The sequence below is a fragment of the Eulemur rufifrons genome, chromosome 20, assembly GCF_041146395.1.
Source record: "Eulemur rufifrons isolate Redbay chromosome 20, OSU_ERuf_1, whole genome shotgun sequence".
NCBI classification, from domain to species: domain Eukaryota; kingdom Metazoa; phylum Chordata; class Mammalia; order Primates; family Lemuridae; genus Eulemur; species Eulemur rufifrons.
The window spans coordinates 26539037-26566771 of NC_091002.1; the positions used below are offsets into that span (position 1 = coordinate 26539037).

General features: G+C 53.3%; 1 protein-coding gene across 2 annotated transcripts; it reads right to left on the bottom strand.

Moving 5' to 3' along the window:
* Window positions 1–1786: 1786 nt before the first annotated feature.
* Window positions 1787–27735, bottom strand: RSPO4 (R-spondin 4). 2 transcript variants are annotated; one of them, XM_069496441.1, is made up of 5 exons: window positions 27657–27735; window positions 9165–9353; window positions 8388–8528; window positions 5054–5239; window positions 1787–1893 (listed from the first exon to the last, which is right to left on the bottom strand). In XM_069496441.1, the coding sequence occupies exons 1-5, from the start codon at window positions 27733–27735 to the stop codon at window positions 1787–1789; spliced, it is 702 nt and encodes a 233-aa protein (XP_069352542.1). The 2 variants fall into 2 exon arrangements, with proteins under 2 accessions (XP_069352542.1, XP_069352543.1); XM_069496442.1 differs by lacking the exon at window positions 5054–5239.

Sequence of the window (27735 nt, forward strand, 5' to 3'; positions counted from 1 at the left end):
CTCATCAACATCATGGTTTTGTAACACTCATTTGATGCCCAAGAAGCATTTGCAAGTTTCTTTTTTCTTTTCCTTTTATTAAAAAAAAAAAAAAAAGTTGGGTTCTTAAAACAACACAGCATTTCAGAGGCACAAAATTTTGCAGAAGGGAAGCTGATGGCCTGGCCGGGCTTGGGGTGGCTCTAAGTTGTCCTCAGGGAGGCAGGACAGAGGAAGTCAGAGTGAGGGTGGGCCTTGGGGGCCAGGCCTCCAGGGGCCTGAGCTGAAGCAGTGCCAGGGGATCTCCATCTGTCAGGTGGCAGGTCTGAATGGGGCACCCCCCTGGGGTGGGCTATGTGACATTTCATCACCTAGAGCTCCTCCCCCAGCCTGCTGCCCACCTCAGGGCTCAGACGCTTGTTCTCCTGCCCACTGCCATTGAGTGCCATGAGTTCAGCCAGCAGGTAATGGTGACTACAGATCGGGAGTGTCCCTTCCCGGGGATTCTGGGAGCAAAGGAGGAAGGGGGTACTACGATGGCGGGATGACAGGCAGTGGGAACAAACTTGCTTCTAAGCTCGGACCAACTTGGAGAGTCCTCCTGGGGTCCTTCCTGCCTGGGGCGAGGGGGCATCACAGTGAAAGTCCAATGCTCAGGGTGGCAGTGGTGGGTGCGGGTGAGTGGGGGGCTCTTCCCTTGCTCCTGCCCCCACAGTTTCCTTCATCCTCTCCCCCAGAGACCCCCGGAGTCTCCTCTCGGCCACGAATGTGCCAACCACCAGGTAGGAGGCAGAGCATGAAGGTTCCCTGTGTGACCTTGGGCAAGTCCCTTCCTTCTCAGGCCTCAGTTTCTCCATGAGAACAATAGGCAGGAGGTGCCGGGGTGGGGAACAGAGTGGCTGGATGATCTCAGCGCTGCTTCCAGCTTTGATGGCCTCTTCTGGGCTGGGCTGGCAGTTTCCCCAGGGGTGACAGCCCCACCTGATCCAGTGCTCGGGTCCCCAAAGGCCTAGGGAATACTGTCAGCTTGGGAACAAGGCGCATGGGAACCGTGAGAGGGAGGCCGGTGAGGGGCATGGAGGGGGATGTGGCAGGCAGCTTCCAGGGGACAGAGCTGGCGGGCACAGGGCTGGCTGTCCAGCCAGAGGCCCCGTCATGGCTCCTCTGCGGCCAACTGGGGGAAGCTGTCCAGGCCAGGCCAGGCCGTGGGAGGCCTTGGAGCCTCTTCCGCAGGCTCCTGGGGGAGCTGGTGGCCGAGGGCTGTGGAAATGGCCTCCAGGGACTGGGCAGGGGACGAGGCACTCACAGCCGGGTTCTGGACTCTCCTCTGGAGCAGAAGCAGAGCTCCCAGGACTCGCCTGTGCTGTGGCCCGGGCCCCACCCCTGAGCCCCTTCTCTGCAAAGGTGGGGTCAGAACAGGGTCAGGGAAAGGCCTAGAGAAAGATGTTTGCTTTCCTTAAGGAGCAGACAGAGAGAGCCGCAGGGAGGGCACAGGCTCGTGGTCTCTCTCTTAAAGTGAGTGTGTGTGGGGACGTGCTGGGGGCAGAGACAGTGAAGGACAGGAGGAAACACAGGAGCAAAGGAAAAGAAAGATGGATAAAAAGAAAGGAAGAAAGAGGAAAGGAGGGAGGGAGGGAGGGAGGAAGGAGAGGAAAATAGTGATTGAAGAAATAAAGGACATAGAGCACAAGACAGGAAGGAAAAGTAGAAGGAAAAAAGAGAGAGGAGTGAGGAGAAGATAAATGGAGGAGGAGGAGGAGGAGGAGGAAGAGGAAGAGGAGGAAGGAGAAGGGGGTGGGTGCAGCAGTCAGGGCTGCCTGGTGGGTGGGCGCTGCCTGGCGTCCAGCCTGCGGCCCGGCTTCCTGTCCTTGTGCGGGCGCCGGTCCTTCCGGCCCTTCCTCTGGCTGCTTCTCTCTGCAATGAGAGCACAGGGCCTGGTGTGAGGCTGCAGGGCGGGATGCGGCCTGGGAGGCTCCCAGCCCTGCAAGACGAGGGTGCCCCACCCACTCCCTCATGATGGGGCCCAGGACAGCTGCGGGCTGCCCTCACAACCCCTCCTTTTCAGAGTTCAGATTGCAGGCTGGGTTACCCCAAACTGAACATCCCCCCTCGTTCTGTAGGGAGAGGGAGGGGCGCTAACTCGCTGAGGGCCACCTGTGCTGGGCATCCGGTCTGGCCAGGCCTGGAGGTCCACATGGGGACCTGCGGTCAGGACTTAGGGTGGCCTCGTGGGGTCCCCATGGCCCTCCCAGGTGCACTCACTTCACAGCGTACCAGGCTCTTTGCTGGAGACTCAGCACTTTTTACCTGGGTCCCTGCACCAATTTCTCCACTCACCTCCCTGCCAAAGGCGCTGCCCTTCAAATATCGCGACGGCGACAGTAATTGAGCTTTTAGCTAGTGCCGGCTATGGCACCACGTGCTCAACTCACGACAGCAGAGAGAGGCAGGGACAGCCCCGTTGCCCCATTTGACGGGCATGGAGGGGACCCCCACACTCAGTGCCCACTGTGGAAGGGGTGGGCTGGGATGCAAACCTGAGACCTAACTTGGAATCGTGCCCCCTGCCCCCTGTGGAGCTGAGCTGACTCTCCAACATCTGATTAGCCCCGTTTCTCAGATGAGGAGTCTGAGGCCCAGCCAGGGGATGACTTGCTCAGTGTCACAGTCTGGACTGGAGTCAGTATACTCCAGCCCAGATGGCTGGGAGGAGTGGGCGGAGTTCCAGCACATTCTCTCTTAGAGCAAAAGAGATCGCGTGGTCCCTGTGCTCAAACTCCTGCAGTGAGCTCTGGCTCACCAGGGGTTAAGGACCAAGTCCCTGCCCTGGCCTGCCCAGCCCCTGCTCCTCCCTGACCTTGCTGTGTCCTCCTGGCACACTCCGCCCCAGCCACACCTTTGTACTGGCTGTGCCTGCCACCTGGAGTGTTCTTCCAAGCACTTGTTTGTCATTGTTATTATTGACAGGTAAGAAAACCGAGGTGTGGCTGAGAGCCAGGCCAGCCCAGATTTCTGCTTTCCAGGGTGTCTCCAACACCCAGGCCGTTGTCATACGATTTGGTCCCCACTCAGTTCCCCAAAGGGAGCTGTGTGCCCACTTGAACACGATGAAACCGAGGCTCAGTGAGTCACTTTCCAAGGGCACATGCAAGGCAGTCAGAGATCTCCGAGCCAGCTGCAAGGGGACAGCAGTCTCATGGCTCGAGTGTCAACTGTATGCCAGTCTCCCCAGGAGTCAGAGCTGCAGTGGCTCCAGCCCCAGCTCCTCCCTCTGCAGGGCAGGGGCAGGGGCAGCCCCTCAGACCAGCTGCCAACTCCTGGGGCTCCCCATGCCCACTCTGAGTCCGTGGAGGGCACTGAAGCCAGCTCCCTGTCTGAGCTCTGGGGCTGACTGTACAGCCCTCAGGTGAGGACAGCATCTGGGGAGGGGGTGTGGGTGCTGCCAGAGCAGCCCCTGCCAGCTTGAAGGTGGGGATGCAGGGGTGCGTGGCTTTGTGTCCCTTCCCTTTGCGTGCCTGGTAGTTGCCCATGTACCCACCCCTCCACCCACCCATCCCTCCACCCACCTTACCCACCCATCCCTCCATCCATCCACCTACGCACCCAGCCATCTACCTGCCCACCCTCCCATCCATCCACTCACCCAACACATGTCACCTGGACACCTACTACATGGCAGGCCCTGCTCTAGGGACTAGAGAGACAGCCATGAACAAGGCAGACAGGGACTCGCTCTTGCTGGAGATCACACTCCAGTAAGAAAAACAGACGCTAGACAGGCAAACACAGGAGTGAACACGATCATTTCAGAAAGACGCAAGTGCTATGACGTGAGACGATGGAAAATGACTCTTGGGAGGGGGAGACGCATGGAAAGCCTCTCTGAGGAGGAGATATTTGAGCTGAGACCTGGGTGATGCAGGAGCCGCGGTAGGGTTGCCGTGAGAATTAGAGTCATATGTACAAAGCACTTAGCACAGTGCCAGCACATGGTAAGTGCTTTGTGGATGTTTGCTGCTATTAATATTATTAATTATTATTATTATATGGGGGAAGAGCTTTCCTCTCTTGATCCTTCAATACAGCCAATCAGCCACCAGCTCTCAGACGCTGTAAGAGGTGTGGCCACAGCAGCGACGGCTGTAGAGGCCTGTCTGTCTGCCTGTGTGGGTGCTTCCCTGGGTCTGGGGTCTCTTAGTTTCTCTGGTCCCATCTCAACCTCGCTCTCTGTCCCCAAGTGCCCAGCATGTCTCCTAGAGGCTCCCATCTCTGCTATCTGCACTCCCAACCCAAATACCCATGTCCTCAAACCAGAGGTGTCTCTGGTTCAAATCCCGCCTCGGCCACATCCCAGCTGTGTACCCAGGTTGCCTGACTTCAGGTCCCTCATTCCTTGTCATGACTTCAGATTCCTCTTTGCACATCCACCTATGTTTGAATTCCAGGTCCACACGTCCTTGGCTGTGTGACCGTTGGTCGAGTGACTGAAACTCTCCGGGCCCCAGTCTCCTTATCTGCAAAATGGGGATAATAATAATACTTTCCTCATAGTGTCATTGTGCAGATAAATGAGCTAATGACTGTAGAGAACTTAGCACGGTGCCTGGCACATAGTACCTGCACAGTTAACACTGCTGACTCCATATCATTACTGTTAATACTTACCCTTCACATCTTACCGGCTACACTCTGTGGCCTCTCTTCTATTTAAATCAGTGGTTCTTAATAGCCTCCAGGGGTACTTGGGAAATCTGTGTAGTGGTCTCGGTTGCCACAATGAAGGGGGTTCCAGTGGCATTTAGTGGACAGGGAAGTGGGGTTCTGCCTGGGAGGTGCTGCGAGGGCTGAGAATTCCTGGCAGTTCAATCTTCCTACTGTACATGGGACTGATCCCAGCAACAAAGACCCTCCTTTGAAAGACACTGGGAGAGTGACACATACTTGACAATGTGGCCAGTGGTGGCCTTTCAGGCAGACTTACGGATACTATTAGCGGAGGCAACGTCCCAACGGCACTCAAGGCCACCCGCTGGCCCTGCCGTCTGCAGCCCCGCACACCCGTCCCGGTGCTCACCTCCGGGACAGCGCCGCTGGGTGGTACATCTCCTCGACTCAGACAGCACCGGGCAGGTGGCCGCCTCCTCCCGCCCCGCGTGGCTGGCCTCTCGGACCCGGGTCTCCAGGCCCCAGGCTGAGCCGCAGGTCTTCCCGTTGTGTGTGCAGGGGCTCCAGCTGCCCCAGGGGCTCAGTTCACACTCCTCTGCGGGGTCAAGGGGGAGACAGACAGACAGCGGGGTCAGCTGGCAGTGGGGGGCCTTCAGATCCAAGGGCAGGGCCTGAGGGGTTCAGGCCGCTGAGGACACCGTCTCCACTGGCAGCAGACTCAGTCGATTACTAGGATCAGAGGGGAGACATTTAAAAAGCTACTCCTGGCCGGGCACGGTGGCTCACGCCTGTAATCCTAGCACTCTGGGAGGCCGAGGTGGGCGGATCGTTTGAGCTCAGGAGTTCGAGACCAGCCTGAGCAAGAGCGAGACCCCATCTCTACTAAAAATAGAAAGAAATGATATGGACAGCTAAAAATATATATAGAAAAAATTAGCCGGGCATGGTGGTGCATGCCTGTAGTCCCAGCTACTCGGGAGGCTGAGACAGGAGGATCCCTTGAGCTCAGGAGTTTGAGGTTGCTGTGAGCTAGGCTGACGCCACGGCACTCACTCTAGCCCGGGCAACAGAGTGAGACTCTGTCTCAAAAAAAAAAAAAAAATAAATAAATAAATAAATAAAAAGCTACTCCTAAGAGCCTGGGGTGAGAAGCCAGAGTGACCGACTGTCTAGCTTTAAAGGGGAAGGCTTCCCGGAGGAGGTGACATATGACCTAAAGGTAGAGACAGTTCCTCAGGTGGAGAAGGAAGAACATTCTAGGTAGGCATGCAAAGCCTTGGGAGCCCAGCGACCACGTCTGAGAGACGGGGCAGCTTGAGTCGGGGGTGAAGGTTCTGGGGCGGAGGGGAGGGGCAGGAGAGGAGGCTGGAAGCTTGTCTGGGAAGCACTTGGGACCAGGACACAGATTTTGTTTCTATTATTGATTGATTTATTTATTTTTGAGTCAGGGTCTCACTGTTGCTTGGGCCAGAGCGCAGTGTTGTAATCACAGCTCACTGCAACCTCAATTCCTGGACTCAAAGCTATCCTCCTGCCTCAGCCTCCCAAAGGGCTGGGATTACAGGTGTGAGCCACTGCGCCTGGCCAGGACATGGCTTTTGAACTTGACCATGTGCCTTTGATCCACCTTAGAAGGCAGAAGCTACCCAGTGCTGCTGTGAGGAAAAAGGAGTCATGGACATAACAGTTCTTAGTAGGAGGTAATTTTAAAATATATGTAAACAAATAAATGTATATATATTAACATATGTAAATGTACATGTATATTTATTTCACATTTGATTATTTTAAGAGTCCCTGAGAAGTAGGCCCAGAGTATGGGTAACTATGAATACTCCCATTTTGCAGATTAGGACACTGAGGCCTAGAGCAGGCAAGGGTTGTGCTGAGGGAACACAGCAAGGGGCTCACAGTGGACACACCAAGTTCAGGAGGCAGTGGGGCCCAGACCTTAGAACAGCGGTCTTGTCGCTAGGTGCGTTCATCGACCAGTAACGACTGAGCACCTGCTATGTGCCAGGCACTGTCCCGGGTGTGACAGGCAGCAGACAAGACTGGCCCGGGCCTGTCCTCCTGGAATGCCCCACTGGAGACCAGGCTGGGAGGCAGGGTGGTCAGAGCAGTGACAGGTGCTGTGGGACCCCAGGGGCAGCCTGGGTCATGGAGGAGGAGACTCCTGCACTGGGTCTGGAAGGTGGGGTGAGATGGGGAGGTTAGCCAGGCTCACAGGGGGCAGGGGGTGCTCCAGGGGGAAGGAATAACTCCAGCAACGTCCCCAGGGGGATTCTGCTTGTGATGCCCGCCCAGAACTGAGCAAGCTGGAGCATGAACTCAAACGGGGGAGGCACACATGCAGGGGGTGAAGCAGCCGGCAGATGGGCCCCAGATCGCCCAGGGCCTGGGCGGCTCTGCCTGAGGGCAATGGGAGCCATGGAAGGGCCTTGAGCAGAAGAGGAACCTGTGCAGACTGTCATTTTGAAATAAGCCCTCTGGCTGCTGGGTGGAGCGTGGGCTGGAGAGAGTGAGATCTGAGGTAGGGAGACAGGCAAGAGGCTGCAGCCAGAACCCTAGTGAGAGGCAGAGGGTGGCAACAAGGCGGTCGGCGGCAGGGAGTGGGGAGGAGGGAAACAGATGGGTGGGGGCGGGGTGGGCTTGGGAGCATTATGCCGCTTCGTTTTTTCCCCCAAAAGTTCTTTCTGCCAGCCAACATATTATGCATTTATTCTCATGCCTCTCTTCTGTCTCCCCGCTGAAATGTCACGTTCATGAGGGCAGAGGCTTTGTCTGCCATGTCCTCAGCACCTAGGAAGTGCGTGGCCATAGCAGATGCTCTAGTAAATATTTTTTAAGTGAGCACAGGAGCAGATTGGATTGGATACAGGGTGAGGAGGTGAGAAGAGTGAGCAATGAGGCTTGCGTCTCGGCCATGGCCACCCAGGGAGGGCGGAACTGGCTGTTGGCAGAGGAATCCCAGGGGAAGCATCAGGCTAGCGGGGAGTAGAACGAAGGCACCCAGAAGGTGGGTGGCGGTGCGGGTCTGCTGCTCAGGGAGGGATACGGCTGGAGACGGTGAGTCAGCTGTTGGAATGAGCCCAGAGAGGACGTGTGGGCAGAGATACGTGTGGGTTCAGGTGAGAATGCCGAGGGGCATCCTCATGTAGGACTCACAGGCAGGAGTCTGACAAGGAGCTGTCGGGAAACAGTCAGAGCGGGCATAATAATGACCTCGGCATGTATTGAGCGTTTACTGTATGCTAGCTACTGTATCGAGCTCTTTAAATTGCATTGATTCATTTGATCCTCCTAACAACCCCTCCGCATGAGGTAGGTTCTATGTTCTAGTCTCACTTTTTCTTTTGACCCTTGGAGAAACTCAGGGACAGAGATCTGAGGTGACTTGCTTAAGATCACTAATGGGTAAGGGTTAGGGATAAGATTTGATCCCTGATCTGTCTCATTTGAAAATCAGTGCTCTTTTTTTGTACCCTGCTGCCTCTCTTGGTAGTAATAAAGATGCCAATGTTGGCCGTAATAGTATCCCTAAGACTGGTGGTCATGTTGGCGCTGGTGTATTGCAGGATTACCATGTGTAGGTGCCTGGAGTACCTGACGTGGTGCTGTTGGGCCTCCCATCGCCACGTGGCATTCGGCTATGATTTCTTCCAGGTCTCCTGACACCTCTCACCAAGCCCCTGCTCCAGGGAGAGAGGGGGAGGGGGCAGGACGAGGAGGTCCCCACTCACCCTGGCACTCCTGTGTGTTCTGGTGGGCCAAGGTGCCCGGCGGGCAGGTGGGCAGACACTTCCCCTTGTACAAGTAAAACCGCCTCTTGCACCGGATGCAGAAGTCCTGGCTGAAGCAGCTCTCGCAAGTGGCCCCACATTCTGTAACAGAGCCGGGACACCCAGGTGAGGGTGGCTGCCAGGGAGGGGACCCTCTGGGTCTGCCTGGGGTGGGAGGGCCTCTGAGCAGCCCCAGGATCTGCAGCATTGGGATCAGGACTCAGTGTCTCCTTTGAGGCCCAGACTTGGCCAAGGTCAAACTGGGCTGCCTATGAGGGAGTTGCGGTTCTCATTTGAGCTGAGGCTCAGAGAAAGCAAGTGACTTTCTTGAAGGCACACAACCAATCTGGGCTGAGAGTGAGGACTCCCTGCTTCTTTTCCACCAAGGCTCAGAGGCAGTGATGGCTTGTCCCAGGTCACAGAGAAAATTAAAGTTAGGAGTTAAGACTCCTTTTCCCTTTTGAGCCAGGACCAGAGAAGGTGAATCATATGCCCAAGGCCACACAGCAAACTTGGGCAGAAGTGAAGCTTCCCGGCCCTGTAAGTGCTGAGTAAGGCTGAGAGGGGACTGACTTGCCTAAGGCTGCAGAGCCAGCCTGGAACCAAGCAGGTGTCTGAGAGTCTGGCTCAGGCACACACCTGTGTCCCCTCTGGCTGTGTTGGGCTGAGAGGGTGGAATCTGGGCCAGCAGTGTCCAGGAGCCCAGCACTAGCACAAGACAAGGGAGCAGCCACGTACTTTTGCACCTGTTGGCCTCCTGGCCGCGAATGCCGAAGTAGCCGGGGGGACAGTCGTGCACGCACTTGCCGTACTGGCGGATGCCTTCCCGGCGAATGAACAGGAAGAGCTTCTGCTGGCAGGTGGAGCAGCCGTTCTCCTCCGAGCAGATGATACAGCCCGTGCAGTTGCCCCCCAGGCCAGAGCCCACTGCCAGCCAGACCAGGGTGGAAGGAGGGGGAAAGGAGAGAGAGAGATGATCAAACTATGTGTGTGAGCAACTCAGACCCTCTCGTTGGGATACTAACTGGGCACATGGCTGCCCAAACAAAAGACTACATATCCCAGTTTCCCTTACAACTAGATATGGTCATAGGACCAGAATCTGGCCAATGGGAAGTAAGGTAAAGCAGTATATGCAACTTCCAGAAAGCCATCTTAAAGGGCAGGGACATGCCCTTTGCATCCTCTCATGCCTTCTGTTGGTGGAATGTGAACACGATGGCTGGAGCACAAGCAGCCATTTTGAATCATGAGGTGGAACCTATATCCTGTGAGGTGGTGGAGAAATAAGATAAAAAGAGCCTGGGTCCCTGAAGAAGAAAGAACTGTTGTACTAGCCCTAACTTGCCTGTGTAGACTATTATGTGAGAGAGAAATCAACATCTATTTTGCTTAAACTGCTGTTATTCAGAGTTTCCTCTTACAGGCAAACTTAATCCTTACTAAAGTAGTGTGTATTTTTGAGTGTGTAGGGAGTGCACATGCATGGGGGCTGGGGCGAGACCTTCGGCCTCCTGCTTGGCTTCTGAACAATACTCCATTCCTCACTGTCACCAGCATCAAGGGCTCCCACTATCATCAGTAATAGCAAGTTGAGGGCTGGGGAAAAAGAGGTGGAAAATCCCCTAGAACCTTAAAGAGCTTCTCCAAGGCTCATGGGGAGTCTCTGTTACCCCGACCATCACTTCAGGATCCCTGATTAAACACTCATGGAGTTAGGGATTGTCAGCCTAGGGAAGTGGGTGCTGGTGTTGTGACTTTTCTTCTGTTCCCAACCCTCTAGGCCAAGTGAGGAGGCGCAAGGGAACTCCTTACAAAGATGGGGGTGCCTGCAAGAAGATGCCAGCATCTCCTGGCCCAGTTGGACATAAACTTGTGTTCGCAGCCCTGCAGATCTCCCCCCTTCCCACATCTCTTTGGGCAGAGAAAGGAGATCGGGACAGAGAAGGGCAGAGACAGCGGTGGAAGAGCCTGCGTGTCCTTCATGGCAAGCACGAGGAGGCTGTCAGTGGCCAGAGCCACCTCATGAGCAGCCAGGCACCAGTGGTATTGCTGCTGCCTCACACAAGAAGGCTGGCTGCTGGCAGATGCCCCAGCAATAAGAGGCAGCAGGGTAGACCATTGGGGGTAGGAAGTGGGGAGGGTCAGAAAGTGACCAGGTGTCATTAAGGGACAGGAAAGGACAGGGCAGCTTCTTAGAGGCAGCAATTGGGGAAATATTAAACTGTTTCCTGTTTATACCCCATTGGGGTCAGACTGTTTAATGATCTGGTGACACACCTTGGCTCCCCTAGGCCTCATGGCCACCCAGCAGGGGACATCCTGGCTCTCCAGCTCCTAGTCCCTCCCCCGTTCCTATTGGTGCCCCAGCTCCCTTTTAGAGGAACTCCTCATTGTGTGAGGCCTGGTGAAGGCCAAATCCTGGTGTCTTCCCCCTGGAACAGAAAGCAAAGAGGCCTGGCCCTTCTCAAGTTGGCAGTGAGTAGGCCTTAACCGAAGCCTGGCCAGATACCCAGCCCCCTGACTCCAAGTCCTGGGAGTGGGACACAAGAGCAAGGGGGCACACAGGAATGGGGTCCATGTGGTTGCAGAGCAGGCTCTCTGCCCAGCCTTGACTGGGGCCTTTCTGCCTCCCCTCCCTCCCTCAGTCACTCCATTCCTTCCTCCCCGCCTCCAGCTCTTGGGTGAGAACTGCCCCTTCCCCAAACCTCATCCTCAGCTCCCTGGATCCCGCGACTCTCCACATCCTGCTGATAACCCTATTTCTGTTGCTTATATGGAGGTGCACAATAACTAAATCATATCCTGGGATTCTGCCCCCAAGCAATGGTGGCAATGCCCACAGTGACCTTGCCCAGGGAAGAGAAACTGTAACAGGGAAGGAGAATAAAGGGTTTTGTGCTTCCAAAGCTCTATACCTGGCAGGGACCCCAGGGCAAAGAGAAAGTGTGATGTTGTAAGAGGGATTCCCAGGGCCAGCGAGAGAAGAACATCAACTGAGAATTTAGCAGAGCTCAGATTTCTCATCTACTTGGCAAAGAAAATTTAAATTTTGATGCTCCCAAGGGTTGGCAAACATAAGATAAAATGTTCACTTCTGGTAGAAGTGTAAACTTTGAAGAAAAATCTAGCAGTCTCTAGTAAATTTAAGGATGTCCCTTTTCTAAACACAGCAATTTGGTTCCTGGCATAAACTCTAGAGCAGCAGTTCTCAAACCCTAGCATACATCGGCAGCTCCTTGAGAGCTTGTGATAATACACATTGCTGGATTCCACCTGGAGTGTCTGATTCCTTAGGCCTGAGAACCTGCATTTCTAATAGGTTCCCAGGTGATGCTGATGCTGCTGGCCCAGGGACCACACTTTGAGAACCACTGGCCTAGAGGAATTCTTGCATATGTGCACAAAGAGATATGTGCAAAGATGTTTACTGCAGCATTGTTCAATAGCAAACAATTGAGAAAACTAACTCTCTGTCAAAAGAATAGATAAGCACATTGTGGTGTAGTCACACATCACAGCCACGTGCCACATACACAACCCAGCTATGACAAATGGCTGAGGCAGAGTGAAAGGTATCATTGTGGACACATCTCAGAGACAATGCTGAAAGGGAAAAGCAAAGTGCACAATGAATCATATGTCCAGAGCCATTTATATCAAGTTCAAGAACCTGCAAAACAACACTTTGTAGCATTTATGACACCTACATGTATACTAAAAGACATAAGAGACTAATAAACACTGAACTCAGGATAGTGGCACACAGTGTTCATTATATTATTTTTAATTCTTGACTGTAAGTTTGAAATAATTTACACTAAAAATACTCTTAAAGAGAAAAGAGTTTAGCCTCTACTGTGTCCTGGGCCAGGGAGTGAGCGACATTCTTTTTTCCTCTTCTCCCCGCTTCTTCCCTCCCTAGCCCTGTCCCATCCTCAAGCTGAGGTCTTGGTCAGTGGAAGGGGACAAATTCTGTAGACGTGGGACGGGGATTCTGAGAGCTGTGGAGGCCCACGTCCCTGATCACTGTAGTAGTTGTCCCCCACGTTCATTCCTTTCCTCGTCCTCCCTAATGGAACCCTGATTTTAAGCGGCGTGCACGTCTTCTAAGACTACATTTCCCAGGCACCTTTGCAGCTATATGTGGTCATGTGTCTGAGACTTAGCCAATGGTATGTGAGTGGGCGTGTCCCGGTGCCGCCCCCGGAAGTGCCCTCGCTATTCTCCTCCCCTTCTCCCTTCCGCCCGCGGGATTGCAGACTTGATAGCAGTGGGCTGGGCAGATCCAGGTGGCAGAGGGCTCTTAAAGAAAGACACCTTGGCGCGGCCTTACGAACCCGGGACTGTGTACTGCAGAGCTTCTTTTATGGGAGAGGGAGGAAAGCGTCGTCCATCTTGTTTAGGTCCCTGGGCCTTTCTGACACACGATAGTGACTGGTGATGTTGGGTCTTCAGCCGCGCAGGCCGGCACAGACTGACGTCAGCGGGGACGAGGGTGCCCGCCTCTGTGCCTCGGCACCACGTAAGCCCACTGGACCTGAAGACGCAACCCCATCGCCAAGGGGTAAGGGGACCCTCAACTGGTTTGAGGTGATCTCTGCCACTTGGCAGAATACGAGTTCCAATTACAAATTATGTTCCATTACAGCAAAACAAAGTGGCATTACCTACAAACTGGATTTGTGGACGGAGACTCACACCCCGACATGGATGTCGTTGCCCATTTTGCAGCTGAGGAAACCAAGGCTCAAGGAGGTGAAATGATGTGTCCAGGGTCATGCAGAATCAGCAGGGGCAGACCCACATCTATCCGCCCCACCCTGCTCTCTTGTGAGCATTTGTTCAGGGCCTCCTGTGCCAGGTAGAGCCTGGGGCCCCAGGGGTGAGCAACGTTTGGCCCCTGCCCATATGGGACTCATAACCTGGTGGGAAGGACTGCAGCCCACAAAAGTGATAGCAAAGTAGGATGCGATAAGGGTTCCAAGGTGGAGGCAAAGAAATCTCTTACCGTTCTCGGAAGAGCTTAGGGATCACTCAGCCCCACCCCTGCAGTTTCAATGGGGACCCTGAGGCTAGAAGGCGGGGCCCTTCCCCAAGGTCAGGCGGCCAAATTTTTGTAGAACGATGTCTCAATATGCTAAAGGCAAAAGAACCCAAGAACAGTCCCTGATCTCGGGGAGTGTTGGCCCGCAGAATGGATTTTCAAGCCCAGGTCTTTGAGGGGTGGCGGCTCTGTCTTCTGCTGCATCCTTGACCCTGGCAGTTGCCGAGGGTGCCCTCTAGTGCCTGTATGTTGTTATGGCACCTCTGACTTTTTGAATTCTCATGGTCTCAGTGGCACATCTCTATAACCCATTAGACAAGAAATGCCATTTCCCCTCCCCAGACTCCCCCTCTACGGTGACGAATTTAGGGCCTTGAGTGCTGACTTTATGAATAATAAGTAATGACAACTAGAGTTTGTACAGTGCTGCTCTAGAAAGAGCCAAACTTGATGGTTCCTAAACTTGACTATGCATAAGAATCCCTGATCCAAAGAGTGGAAAAGACTTACAAAGTATCTGGTTTGGGCCCAGGAATGTGAATTTTAACAAGTCCAAAATAAATGTAATAGGCATTTTGGAGGTGTCTTCCCAGCTCATGTCTTTCCCTGAGGACTGGCCCTGGCACCCGTGTTTGCACTACTTGGCCCTGATGCTGGCCAGTGGTGGTTTCAGACAGCGACCAGCAGCTCATCAGGATGAGCTAATTAGACCTCCTCTCTTGAAAATTTTGACTCTGGGCTGACAGACAATGGTCTGGGCTGGCCTTTTGACCTAAGGACATTTGCAGGTGGGGAAGGCAGCCTGTTCCTGTGCACGTGTGAGAAGCCTTGGTGGGTGCTACCTAGCAGAGACCCCACCCCTCTCGCTCTCAGACTTTGAGGTTCATGTGCCATCTCCACCCAGATGCACTTAATGTGGGCTTGGCCAATCAGAGCCTCAGGTCCCCTTGACTACAGAGGTTAATTCAGACACAGGCACACTTCCCAACAGGAGCTAGTTTTGGGATTTTTGTTTGATTGAATGGGTGTGTGTGTTTGTGTGTTTTCTTTTCCACTCTTTGGATCTGGAAGGATGTAGGCCAGAGCTTATGGCTGCCACATTAGGGAAGAGCCTCCCAAGAATGGAGGCCACACAGCAGCAGCAGAGACAGATTGCAAATGGAGTCACCTGGGCACCTGGATCCACCCCTGGGGGATCCACAAATTCTCTTCTTTTCTCAAGCCACTTTGAGTTAGGTTTTCTGTCACTTGCACCAAATGACTCTTGACTAATACAGAAGCAGAGAGAGAAAAAATAAACAAATCAGATGCAGAGAGAGAAGCAGCAACCAGAAACCTCGTGGGCTCTTAAGACAGACAAAGTTTCTGACAGCCTTCCAGTCCCTCCCAAGGCTTGGCTTGTCCTGTAGCTCCAAAGAAAGTCACTTTTTCACTTGGGCTAGTTCTCTTCTGTCAACTTACAATCAAAATGGATGTAGCTTACTAGTTAGGAAGCAGATCCTGGTGGAGCAGCTCTGCCTTGGCGGGGGTGAGAGCCTGGAGCCCCATCCCCCAGCATAACTGCTCTGATGCCCCAGGGGACCCTGGGGTTCTAGGGATCACACTTTGGATCTCCCTGGGTCCTTCTGCACCTCAAGTGCATCTTGGCCTCTATTGCTGCCCTCTTCCAGCTCGGATGTGTATTTCTAATTAAGAGCATTTAAGCTCTAATTGCCACCTCCCCAAGTTTTCTCGGGACATACATCAGAGCAGATGGCAGGCACCCCACGTAATTTCCCTTAACAACTGTCTCCCGTAATCAAGACCATCTTCGTCCCCTCCCCCCCATCAAAAAGCCAGTCAGCCCCAAAAGTATGGCCCTGTGTTGCTCCAGCAGCTGGAGCAGCTTAGAATGACATCTGAGTCACTCCGTCTTTCTCCAAGCACCCAAGGGATGAGTTGAGACTTGGCTGTCCATTTTATGGAGAATGATAGTGGAATTAAACACACCAGGCTTGACAGTATACAAAGTGATGAAGGCTCATGATGACTCTGAACACATGCATTAACCCAGGGTTGAGTCATTCATTCACTCATTCGCTCAGCAAATAATTACTCAGCCCCTACTCTGTGTCAGGTCCAGAGGGGCTCAATGGTTTTGAGCTTTAGGGGCAGTTGTGTGGCCATGGGAAAGGTACTTTACCTCTCTGAGCCTCAGTTTTTCTTGCTGTAAAATGGGAATAATAATGCTTATCTTACAGAGTTGTTGTGATTAAAAGAGATGGTGCATGAAAACTCAGCTCAGAGCTGAGCACACAGCAGGCATCTGATAAACTGGAGCTATTATTGTTACGTTGAAGAGGATGATGTGTCTTCTGCCCTCAAGGGACTTAAGACTCTAAGGACATTATGGTGTGGGTGCCCAGGGTGAAATCCTGGCTCCATCACTCATTATGTGACCTTGGACAAGTGCTCTCATTTCTGTGGGCCTCAGTTTCCCCATCTGAAAAATTGTGGCAGCAATTCCTACCCCCACAAGCCTTATTATGAGGGCTGTGCGAACAAACCAGCAGGTGTCTGGCACATAGTAGGTGTTCCTCTCTAAACATAAGTTCCCTTCCTGTTCCCTCACCATCATGGTGCACAGTGGGATTGCCAGCCAACATTTGCACCCTCCTCCTCTTTCACAGGTGAGCAAACGGAGGCCAGAGACGTTGGTGAGGCTGGAAGGTGGTCAGCAAGGTGCAGGCACATGGTCTTTGCCCCTCTGGATGGTGAAGAGCTCAGGGCAGAGACAGTAGGAGGCGGCTTTGTTCCTGGGTGAAGGGCAGGTTTATTCTTTCTATTGGGAACAGGGAATGACCTGTGCTCTTCAAGTAAGGCTTCCCAAGTTTAGGGTCAGGGTCACCCACATCCTAAGAATAGCCCCAAACCCCTTGTTTCAACTGGAGCCCAATGGCTCAACATTTGCTAGCGATCCCTGTATTTTCTTCCATTTGGGGATTTTGAGTGCAGTTAGGGTCACCTCTGCAAAATCATGCCTCCCATCTACCTTCTCTCTCTGCAGGACATTCCTTGAGGGGGGTCACAAAGCACAGGATGACATCTGGGACCCTGAAAATGACACGTTCTCCTGGACAAGTTCATCTCTTTAGCAGCCCACGGTGAGTCTGTTACTGAAATATCCTCAATACCCAAGCCAAGAACAACTCTAGTCCTACACTTTTTTTTTTTTTTTTAAAGAATAATTTGGGTAGATTGCCAAAATTTTAAAAAAATAAGAGATTTCACATTAAAAAGCCAGAATTTGGACTTCTCTGGAAAGAGTCAGGACATCTGGGCCTGCAACACTGGGCCTGCATTCTCAGGGCAATTGGTGGTTGGAATTACATAAATGGGACATATGCTCTCCGGTTTGCTGCAGTCCCTGCCACTCCCTATTATTGTCCCTGATGCTGAGGGCAGAGGTCAGCTGCCATATGTTATCGTCCCTGGGCTGCACCTTATGGCCACTTCGCTCACTCACATTAGAAGACAAGGTAGAGCAGGGTTCTCAAACTTGGGCCTGCGCCAAAGTTACCTGGAGGGCTTGTTAAAAACACAGGCTGCTGGGCCCCACCTCAGCGTTGCTGATGTTGCTAACAAGTTCCCAGGTGGTGCTGACGCTGCTGGTCCTGGGCCCACACTTTGAGAGCCACTAGTGTGGAACGGGGTTAAGAGCCAGACTGGTCAGGTTCAAATCCCAGCTCTGCCCCTTGCCCTTGTCCGGGTGACCTTGAACTAGTGCTTAGCCTCTCTGTGATTCAGTTTTCCCATCTATAATACAAGAATCCTACTGGCTGACCTCACAGGTGTGTTGTGAGGACCTGGGCAGGGCCTGACACTTAAGAGGGTCTCCATGGTATCCCTGTTACTATTACTGTCACCATCTGCCCTGCTTCCGCTGGCATTTGTGATCCTGGAATTGCTTTGACAATCAGTCCAGAGCTTTCTATTTTGATGCTAACATTTTGGGGGGTAGAGTTTCTTCATAATTGGGGTGTGCCCAGGGAAGTGTGTCTTGCATGAGAACATCGTGTGTCATGGTGGACTAAGGATTTAACACAGCTGTCCTGAGGACTCCCTGGGGGTGAGAAGGACGACGGGGAAGGAGAGAAAGACACCACTGCCCCCTGCTCCAAGGCAGTGAGCCTGAGGGGGCTAGGCCCTGCCCTGGTCCCTGCTCTGTCCTTGGGAAGGATCCAGAATGATGTACGGGGGTGGGAGGGGGGCACAGAAAGAGTGCTGTGCAGACCATCCTCCAATCCCTGCCTGGCAGTGGGGGATGCATGTCACTGATGACCAAAGGAAATAAACAACATCTGGGCACCCGCCTGCCCGCGCAGGCCGCCACATATGGGAGGCAGTCGCCACCGCTGGAGGCTGGCTCAGAAGAGCCCCTGGCACATTCCCGCCTGGGGGGTAGATTGCACCATCCCGGCAAGTGGGTGAGCCCTGGAGACTCCCCAGGGTGTGGGGCTAGAGGTCTCTGGCCCACTGGATCCTTCTTAGTAAAGGAAGGGGGAAGGAGGGAGGGGAACCCAGAAGGCCTCATGGCCTTATGTTCAGCGGAACACTGAGGTGGTCTTGGCTTTGGGGCCTGAAAAACTACCACTTCCTGGCTGGGTGATCTTAGGTAAGTGGCTTCACCACTCTGAACCTCAGTCTCCTCTTCTGTAAAATTCGGACAATAGTAGCATGCACCGCCCCCCCCCAGGCACCTGTGAAGATGACATGAGCTCATCCATGTAAAGTGCTTAGCACAGTTAAGGGCAGAGGAATAAGCGCTATGTTATTACTTGATTCATGAGAGATGCTCCCTTGAATGCTGGGGCCCAGCTTGGCTTGTTCTCCTTTAAATCCACATCGCCTTGCACGTTGGAGGTGCTGCTGTTTCTTAAATGAATGAATGAACTGTAGCTTCATAAATGTTCTCAAAAACTGTTCCCAGGGAGCTACAGTCTAGTTGGGAGGACCAGGCTCATAGAAATGTAAAGAAAGCTGACGACCTCTGCCCCTCGGGGCTCAGAGCCAAGTCCAACAAGGAGCCCATCAGTAGGTGTGTGTTCAATCAGGCGATGAAATGCCCGTTCCCTGTGTGTCAGGTCCCTTCCAAACTCTCTAGGAGTGATTCTCTGCCCCCCTGGAATCCCATATAGACATTGGTTTATACGGGCCGGTTGGAGGAGGGTGGTGGTGTAGCCAGGGTTCAAACCCACATCTGTTGATTTCACAGCCAGTGGTAATCCTCAAATTTAAACCTGCATCAGCATCACCTGAGGTTGCTTATTAAAAACAAGAGGTGCCACCACCTCTCCGTACCTGCTGTTGGTTTCATGCTTGCGATGTGCCCGGTGTTGGACATGCATGAACTCATGCGATCTCCAAAAGCTACTCTGTGAGGTCAGCCAGGGCTTCCCACCTATTATATAATGTGCACACAAGTGTCCGGGGGTCTGGGGTTAAAATGCAGATTTTGATGCCAAAGAGCAGGGTGGGGCTTGGGATTCTGCTTTTCTAGCAAGCTCCCCTGGGAAGCCGATGGTGCTGGCCCCAGACCTCACTGTCAGCAGCAGGGAGGGAGGTGCTGTCAGTGCTCCTCAGTTCACAGCGGCGGCGGCTAAGACTCAAAGACCAGCAACTGGAAGTGGCGGGGCCAGACTCACCACCACAGCTGACCCAGTCCACAGACTCTTTCTCCTGGGACACAGTGCCTTGCCCTGGTGGCCCGATGATGGATGGGGGTGGGGATGTTCGGGGTGATATTTGGAAGGGGCAACCTGGCTCCTCTCACCTCTCATAGGACAGACATTTCCCTAAGTGGTCCAAGTTGGGGACAGTCCCCGCTCAGCTCAGCATGACAGGAAGAGGAGGGGATGGGTTCTTACGTGCCCGAGCATGGGTGTGTGGACAGGTGAGACCCACCTCTGAAGGCTAGAGGCCCCCGAGTGGAAGCATGGAGAAGGCCCCTGGCCCGTGCTGCCCCTGCTGGGCCTTCTGGGGTACCAGGTGGGGGGGCGGACACTGTCCAGCGCAGGCTGCTTGTGCCTGGCTTTCCTCCCCACACCAAGCCAAATCTCTGCTTCCCCACCCCTTAAGGACCAGATGCTTTCTGCCTGCCATTAGTTACTCCTTAGGAGAAGTTACATTTGCGTTCCTGGTGGGAGCCCTCAGGGCACTGCATGGCCCAGAGCAGCCGCCAGTGACCTTCAGAAAGATCGTATTTAGGAATAAGGACTGTTATTGGATTCTTCATTATTCGGCAAGCTGAATAGGAGGGAGGGACAGCCAGCTGAGACGGGGACAGGGAAGGGAGTCACCCCCTCCAGCCAGCTTCCCCCGGACCCATTTCCCAGAGCTCAGCACCCTGTGAGCCATGAACACAGAATTGTCACGAAGCTGTCCCAAGTACGAAACTGTCACAAAACCAAATCTGTCTATGGAACTGTCACAAAACTGTCTTGTGTTTGAAAGCGTCACAATGCTGTCAAGTATGTGACACTGTGTAAGAAATTGTCTTGCAATTGTCCTATAGGCAAAACTGTCATGAAGTTGTCAGGTACGTGTGGTTTCCACTCATTGAGAAAAATATTAGGAAACAGTTCCTTTTCTTTTCACGTGATGGGGACAGGGAACTGTGTGTGTGACCTTGAACAAGATGCTGAAGTGCTCTGTGCTTCAGCTGCCAGTACCTGGTCCACAGTAGGTGCGCAATGAGTACTTGTTGAATGACTCTTCGGGGCTGGGAGTGGACTCAGACAGGTTCTGGCTCTTTCCTGTCCTGGTTTTGTCCCGCAGTGAGGTGGTCTGGTGCATGAGCTTGGGCAGGTCTCTGGCCTCTGGGACCCTCTCTGAGCCCACCCCGTTGTTGTAAAGTCCTGCGTACAAAGTGCCTGGAGATACGGGGGGGGGGGGGGGCGGGGAGAAACGTCCCCTGCTGATTGCCTCTCCCTCCCTCGGGGAGCTTACGATGCTCAGGGCTCTTTAGGACCCTGGAGGCCTCTCATGGCTCTTGGGGGCGCTGTAAAGGCTTCAGCTTTGGCTGAGTAGGACATTAGGACCCTGGCAGGACACCTCCAGCTAATCAGAATGCTCAATGTGACAAGGTGGGGGACAATGCCCACTGCTCCAAACCCAGGAAGCCCCCTCTCTGTGCCTCAGTTTTCTCATCTGTAAAATAGAGATAATAACACTACCCACTTCGCAGATTTATTAAGAGAACTGAATCAATTAATATCCATTAAGTACCTGGAACAAAACCTGACATTGTTAAATAAAAGAATGCAGGTGACATCTGGCATAGAGGAAATGCTCAACCACAAAACCAAACCAAAAAGAGACTTTTTTAAACCTTTGATGCCAATGAAAGTTAAGTACTTTTAAAGAAAAAAGATATGTTTTTAGGAACATACATGTGCGTAGAGATAAAAGTGAGGAGTGTGCTCCTGGGTGTCCGCCACGGCCGGGACCATTCTGTCCCGATGGTGCCCACAGCCCAAGGCTCCGAGGGAAGGACTGGCCTCCAGGCCATGATGGCTCTGTGTCTGGCCCAGGCCTCAGCCCAGTCCCTCTCATGGAACCACACAGCCAAGCCACAGACCCTACGTGGCAGCTTCACGTCACTCAGGTAACTCTAGAAGCCTTTGAGAGGCACCCAGCCCTGGGCTGGGCTCCGGTTATTAAGAAAGCTCTGCAGACAGCCTTCAATGTGGGAAAGCGCCTAGATTCCGTCTTCTCTTGTGACATTTATCCCAGCCCTGGGAAAAAGGCAAAGCAGACAGCGATCCCAGGTTACAGGGGGAAACTGAGGCTCTGAGAGGCTCTAAACCAGACCTGTCAGGCCCAGCAGCGGGCTGCCTTCCTCCACCTACTCAAAGCTGCCCTCACCCCCAGTCTCTCCCGCATCCTCACTCCTACCCACAGCTGGGCGGCCTCGGGTAAGGTGCTTCCCCACTTGTGCCTCCAATTTTACAAGTATCGGTCTCTTTTAAGCCTTCACACTCCACTGTTCTGTAATCCTTCTCCAGAACTCCAGAGAGAAAATGAAAGTTGACCTGCCATGCAAACTGTAAAGTGCCACACAAACAAGAGGGTGGTTAATAGCAGCATTAGATGGGTTTTCTGGAGAAGTCTACAGCGGGCAGGGTTTGCTCCTGTGAGTTTTGGAATCAGGAAGACCCAGGTCACACACGTATGTGCTACATGACCTTGGATAAGCCAGTCCCCCTCTCTGAACCAGCTTTCCTCTTCTGGAAGTGGGGGGACGTGGGGTGGGGGCAGCCACGTCCACCAGACAGGGCTAGGGTGAGGACGAACGAGAAAGGAACATACAACGACAGCCACACGCTGGCTGTTCAGAGGTGTCTGATGCAGGAGGATATTTAGGGCTCCGACTGATTATTCCACCTCCCAGGGGCTGAAATCCACACACCTGGGGAGAGATGTGGCCGCCAGATTCGGGGTGATTAGAAACGAGCATCTGAACTAAGCACCTGCAAAACGTGTCTGGAGCGGTGCTGCTCACTGAGGCAATTCCACGCGGCGTTCAGAGCTCTGGAGCCAGACTCCCTGGGTTCCCATCCCAGCCGCCCTGCCTGCTGCTGTGCGACCACTGGGCCTCATGTCCTCATCTGTAATACAGGGACCCTCCCGGAACCCACCTCTCACAGCTGCCAGGAGGGCCTGTGTCAGGTTACAACTGAAAAGGTCACAGAAGATGGGCTTGGCCGATACAAGAGCTTCCACATTTTTTTGACAATGGTTAAGAAATACATTTTTATATTAGTACACACACAGTACACACAATATACACGACCGACGGTACACACACCCACAGCCACACGCACACACTCATTGACACACACATCCACAGACGTGTGCACACGCCCCCACCTATGTGCATACACACCACCCACTCGCACACACATTTACATATGTCAGGCAATTGAAACACACTGGTCAAAATACTAATTAATCTTAACGCTTGCAATACACTCTGATATTTTCTAAAAAGGAGCTTGGCAGACCACAGCCCGTGGACCAAATCTGGCTGTTTCTGTACGATCTGCGAGCCAAGAATAGCAGAATGTGTGACAGATCATCTGTGGCCCGCAAAGCCTGGAATATTTACTATCTGGCCCTTTACAAAAAGGTTTGCTGATGCTACTCTATTTTATTCAATTCTGGTCTGTTCCTTTCCATTCCATTCCATTTCATTCAAACACGCTGGCTGCAACTTACTAAATTTATTGCCCCAACCTGCTGATGGACTGCAAACCACAGTTGGAAAAACTGAATTCATGTAAGCTTCAGTTGTTTTCACTAGACAGAAGGTTGGATGAATAAACCTTACCCTCGTGACACCTTAGCCCAGCAATGTCCCCTGTTCGAGTGTCAGATTCCTCAGCAGAGATGGGGACACCACTGGCCTGCCTGTCAAGGCTGCGTTGAGGAGCAGCCTTAGGGGGTCCTATCGGTGGCATTCTCACCGACAGATTTCAAGGAGACGCTGGGCCCTGTGACAGCAGGGACGGTGGAGCACCCATCTCAACACCTAGCCCGGGGCCTGGCCCAGAGGAAGGGCTCAATAAATATTTCTTCATGGCAGACGAGTGGCACCCAAGGCCCTCCATAACCGGACTCTGGCCCTATCTGCAATCAGACCTCCGGCCACACGGTCCCTTGTGCCCTTCCCACCTGGCCAACCAAGCTCTCCCCTCCTCCTGCAGGAGTCCCCACCCTCCTGCCACCTCTGCCTGACAAATTCCTAAATCCTACCCCTCTTGATGAGGGTCCTCTCAAATGCCTCCACCTTGCAGCCCTCAGCAAATCCGGACAGGATTCATTGCTGTGTTCATGCACAGGCTTTGGAGCCTCCAAAACTCAGGGTCCACATTCTGGTTCAGCTACTGTCAGCTCCTAGGCAGGCCATTGATCCTTTCTGAGCCTCAGTTCCCTGGTCTGGAAAATGGGTATAACACACAACTGTGGCAGGGTGAGGACTCACAGCCCTACATGCAGAGCACCCGGCAAGTGGCCAGCCCTCCCTCAGTGGCCTCAAGGGTCTTCCTCAGTGGCTGGGCAGTGGGGTTGGATGGCTTCTATCCATGGGAGAGGGAGGTGGGTTCCCCTGGGGTGGGGCAGTACAAGGTGAAAGTAGCAATTGTTTGTACCCACGATGGCTTTAGAACTGCTGAGAAGGAGAGGGAGGGTGAGTGGAGCTTGGCTGACTGACCACCTACTATGTGCCAAGTATTCTGCTTTCCGTTTCTCAACCAGCCCCTATGTTTTGAAGAAACCCAGGCCGAGAGGCACAAGGTGGCATTCTATAGAGACACAGCGCCATCCCCTCAGCCCTCAGTGTCCAATTATCACCCTCGCTCTGCTCCGTAGGAATCTCTTTTCCCTTTCAGAACTGCCCTGTATCTGAACCCAGCATCACCTGGATGCCAGCATCCCTGTCCCTGCTTGCCTGAATCTCAGCGTCTCTGTCTCAGGCTTTGCAACTTACGCAGAAGTATCACATTCACTCCACTTAACAGGCCTGGCATGGGGGCTGTTATTTTATGGTAAAGAAAAAGAGGCTCAGAGAGGGGAGGAGGTTTGCTTGAGACGCACAGCAAGGAAGACGCAGAGGCAAGATTCAACCCATGTGAGACTCCCCTCACCCACATCCGGGGCACATTCCACTCTGCTGTAAAATGCGAAGGGAAAGTGGATGAATCCTTTTGAAGCCCCTACTGTGTGCCTTTGGGCACCTCCCCTCTAGAGCTGTGGCAAATCTTCGCAACTTCCCACAGAGGCAGGTACAATTGTTTCCATTTCACAGATTTGGAAACTGTGGATCAGAGAAGGCATGTGGCCTTATTCAAGGTAACATATCTGGGGCAGAAGAGGGCTCAGGATTTGAATCTGGGCCTACCTGAATTCCAGAGCTCCTTGCTCTGCCCTTTGCTGGCTCAGCTCTGGAAGGATCTAGAAGCTCCATGTGACTGTGGGGAGCCCCCTGCCCCCTGCCAGCAGGCCTTGGATGTTGAGAAAGCCCATCACAGGCTGGCTTCTCCTCATTGCCTAAATGTAGCTCCACATCCAGGGCAGGGGACGCGAACCAGAGCCCCCTCACTCTGCCTGACTGTCCCATTACCAGGACACCCCAGCATATTTCAAAAGAAACGTCCCCATCTGGTTCTGATTCATTTACACTCAATTAACCAAAATGTTGTTTTGTAAGAGACACTTGAGATCCAAGAAACTTTCTCAAGACTTTTCTTTCGTTCTTTCTTAGAAACAGAAAAATTGGGTTTCATCATAAAACAGTGACGCTGGGGCCTAGGGAAACACGGTTCTGTGGGAGCCAGGCCCCCAGGGTGACGGCGCGGGCCAGGCAGCTGCTGGGCCCAACAAGTCGTTGCTCCTGACCTTGCAGACCAGGCTGAAGGCTGAGGCCAAGGACTTAGGTGTGGAAGGAGCTGGGGAAGGGCAGGGAAGGGTCACCCCTCCATACTGGCATCTCTTCAAGGGCAGGCCCAGGTCTGCTCACCTTGGTATCCCCAAGGTCCTTAACATAGAGCCTGGCGCATAGACTGCCCGGTGACACTTGTTAAATGAACAAGCAAATGAATGAATGAATGAACGAAGCACTGCCAATACCCACGTGTCTTCAGGCACATTCTTCTGCCAAAGTTAGATGAGAAAGTCAAAGCTGGTAGGACTGTGGGGGGATTGCATGCAGAACTTTCCAAGCAGATGCCTCATGAGAAGTGGTGTCCAATGGGTAATGAGTGTGGGAAAGGGTTTCCTCTCTATCTCCACCTCTTCCCCATGCTGAGAAGTCCTGCAGTCAAGAGATCTGCAAAACCCAGTGTTTCCCAAACCTATGTAGCCAGGACTGCTATGGCTGCCTTGCAAAATACGCTATAGGAAGGATTTGTTTAGCCACTCCCCCCCCATCCCAGTGCCAATAGGGAAACTGAGGCTGTGGGTGGGGAGAAGGGTGGAAATACACTCACCCAAAGTCACACAGCACAACCCGGTCAGGGATGGGACTGAAATCCAAGGCTTTGCCCATTGCATCCAACTAAGTGGAGCCCCAAGGCTCTCTCTAAAGATGCTGGGCAGGTGTGTGTCCTGCAGACAAGAGATCAGCTATGGGGCAAAGGCTGCTGAAAGCACCTCCCCAGCCTGGGGCAGTGCAAGGAGAGCTGTCTCTCACCTCCTCACTCAGCTCCTGGGGAGGTGGTGGTGAGCTGTGGATGAGGGGACGGGTTGGAATTTTTCATTTTTCTTTATTTTCTTCCTTTTTTTTTTTTTTTTTAGAACTGAGAAACATATTAAAGATCTTCTAAACCAGATCCTCTTCAGCTATGGAAACTGAGGCTTTGAAAACGGAAGACCAACACAGCTCAGGAGAGATCTCAGCATCCTGTCAGACAGATTGGGATTCAAGCCTCCTTTGTTCCTTACCTGCTGTGCAACCTTGGACAAGTCAGTTCCCCTCTCTGAACCTCAGTTTCCTCATCTAGAAAATAAGCATCTCCCTGTTCCTTCCAGTAGGCTGTTGAGAGCAGCCGAGGACACAGTGGACAGGAAATGAGAATGATGAATACCTACGAGTGCCCACCAGGAGCCTGTGCACCCAGCTGCTCATACCATACACACTCGCTCATCTTCCTTACAAGTTGGATACTTGAGATTATTATTCCCATCTGAAAGATGAGTCAATGAGAGGAAAGGTGGTTAAAGGACTCTCAGACGGGTAAACTGAGGATTGGAGAGGCAAAGTGACTTCCCCGAGGTCCCTCAGCTGGTAACTGAGGAAGCCGGGATTTGAACTTAGGTAGGCTGGCTCCAGAGGCCATGCTCTTAGCCACTAAACAAAGGCCACTCACAGAGGAGTGCCCCACGGAGCCCCAAAGTGCCCCCAGCTCAGCAGAAGCCCATCAGCCTCTCCATTCCTTTGGTCCCTCTGTCACAGCAGGGGTTGGGGCCCTTGGGGCCACATCTCCCCCACCCCATCCAATCCCACCTGCCACAGCCTCACTCGTCTTCCTGCTCCCCCCAGGAGTGACTGTGCCCATGCAGGGCTTTTTACACATTGGACTAGAAACCCCCAGAAGGCAAGCCACTCTCTTCCTCTCTCTACCACTTTGCCCTGCTCAGACCCAACACCAGAGCTGGGGAGAGAGAAGGCACAAGTTCTTCCACTCACCCGCTGGACAATTGAGCAAAGTTACTTAACCTGTTTGGGCTTTGGAACCCCAGCTTTACAAAATGGGATGACCCCTGTGTCGTGAGGACATAGTGGGGGTTCAGCGAGCTAGTGCATGGAAAACCCTTGGCACAGTAGCTGGCATTCTCAGACCAGCACCCAGAGGCCAGAGGGCTGCCCAGCTCAGGCAGGGGACTTGCTCGCCACCGCTCCTCGGTGGCACAGGCTCTGCCAACTCCCTCTCCCAGTGACAGCCTCAAACTCACCTCCTGAGGACATTCTGACCCTTGCAGCATGGGACCTAGAGGTAAGTGTGCATGGGGCCCCTGGTACATTTATAATCTGAACCTTGGTGCATCTTTCTAGTGGCTCTAAGAGGTCAAGATGGAAAAACTGAGGCTCTCTGAGGGGCTGGACTTCTTCCAAGTCGTCCCCAAAATAAGTGGACTTGAATTCAGACCTCATGTCCGGCTGAGCTCACCAGAGGGGCCCCACCGAGGATCACTGCCCTCTGAGAGGACACACCTGAATCAGAGTCAGTGATGGGGCAGGGACTGGGGGCATCTGGACTCCCAGCCCCGGGCTCCTTATGTCACCTCCTGGCTCAGCATGAACGCTTGGGATGGCTTCTAAGCCATTAACTTTGTCTCCTAGTCCCCGTGTCCCCCACCCCTCCCACCCCAAGCTGGCTCTGGTGGCTTGTCTCTGCACAGAGCCATGCTCCTCCTGGCCAGCGATGTGGCTACTATGGGGAGATTCCTGCTAGTCCTTCTCTCCATGGAAAGCTTCCTTGGTCCAGCTTGCTCAATGGTTTTCAGTGGGTTTCCCGGAGCCTCAGTCTCCCCATCTGTAAAGTGGGACTGCCGCCTACCTGGAGGAGCCAATGGCCCAGGGCTTTGGGTAACGGGCAGACGCCCCAAGCTCATCCCCGGCCACCCTGCCCAGCCTCCCCTCGTACCTTGCTTCTTCCTTCGGTTCAGGGCAAGCATGTCCACGGCGTGGGCGACGAGCAGCAACAAGTAGAGTGGCGCCCGCAT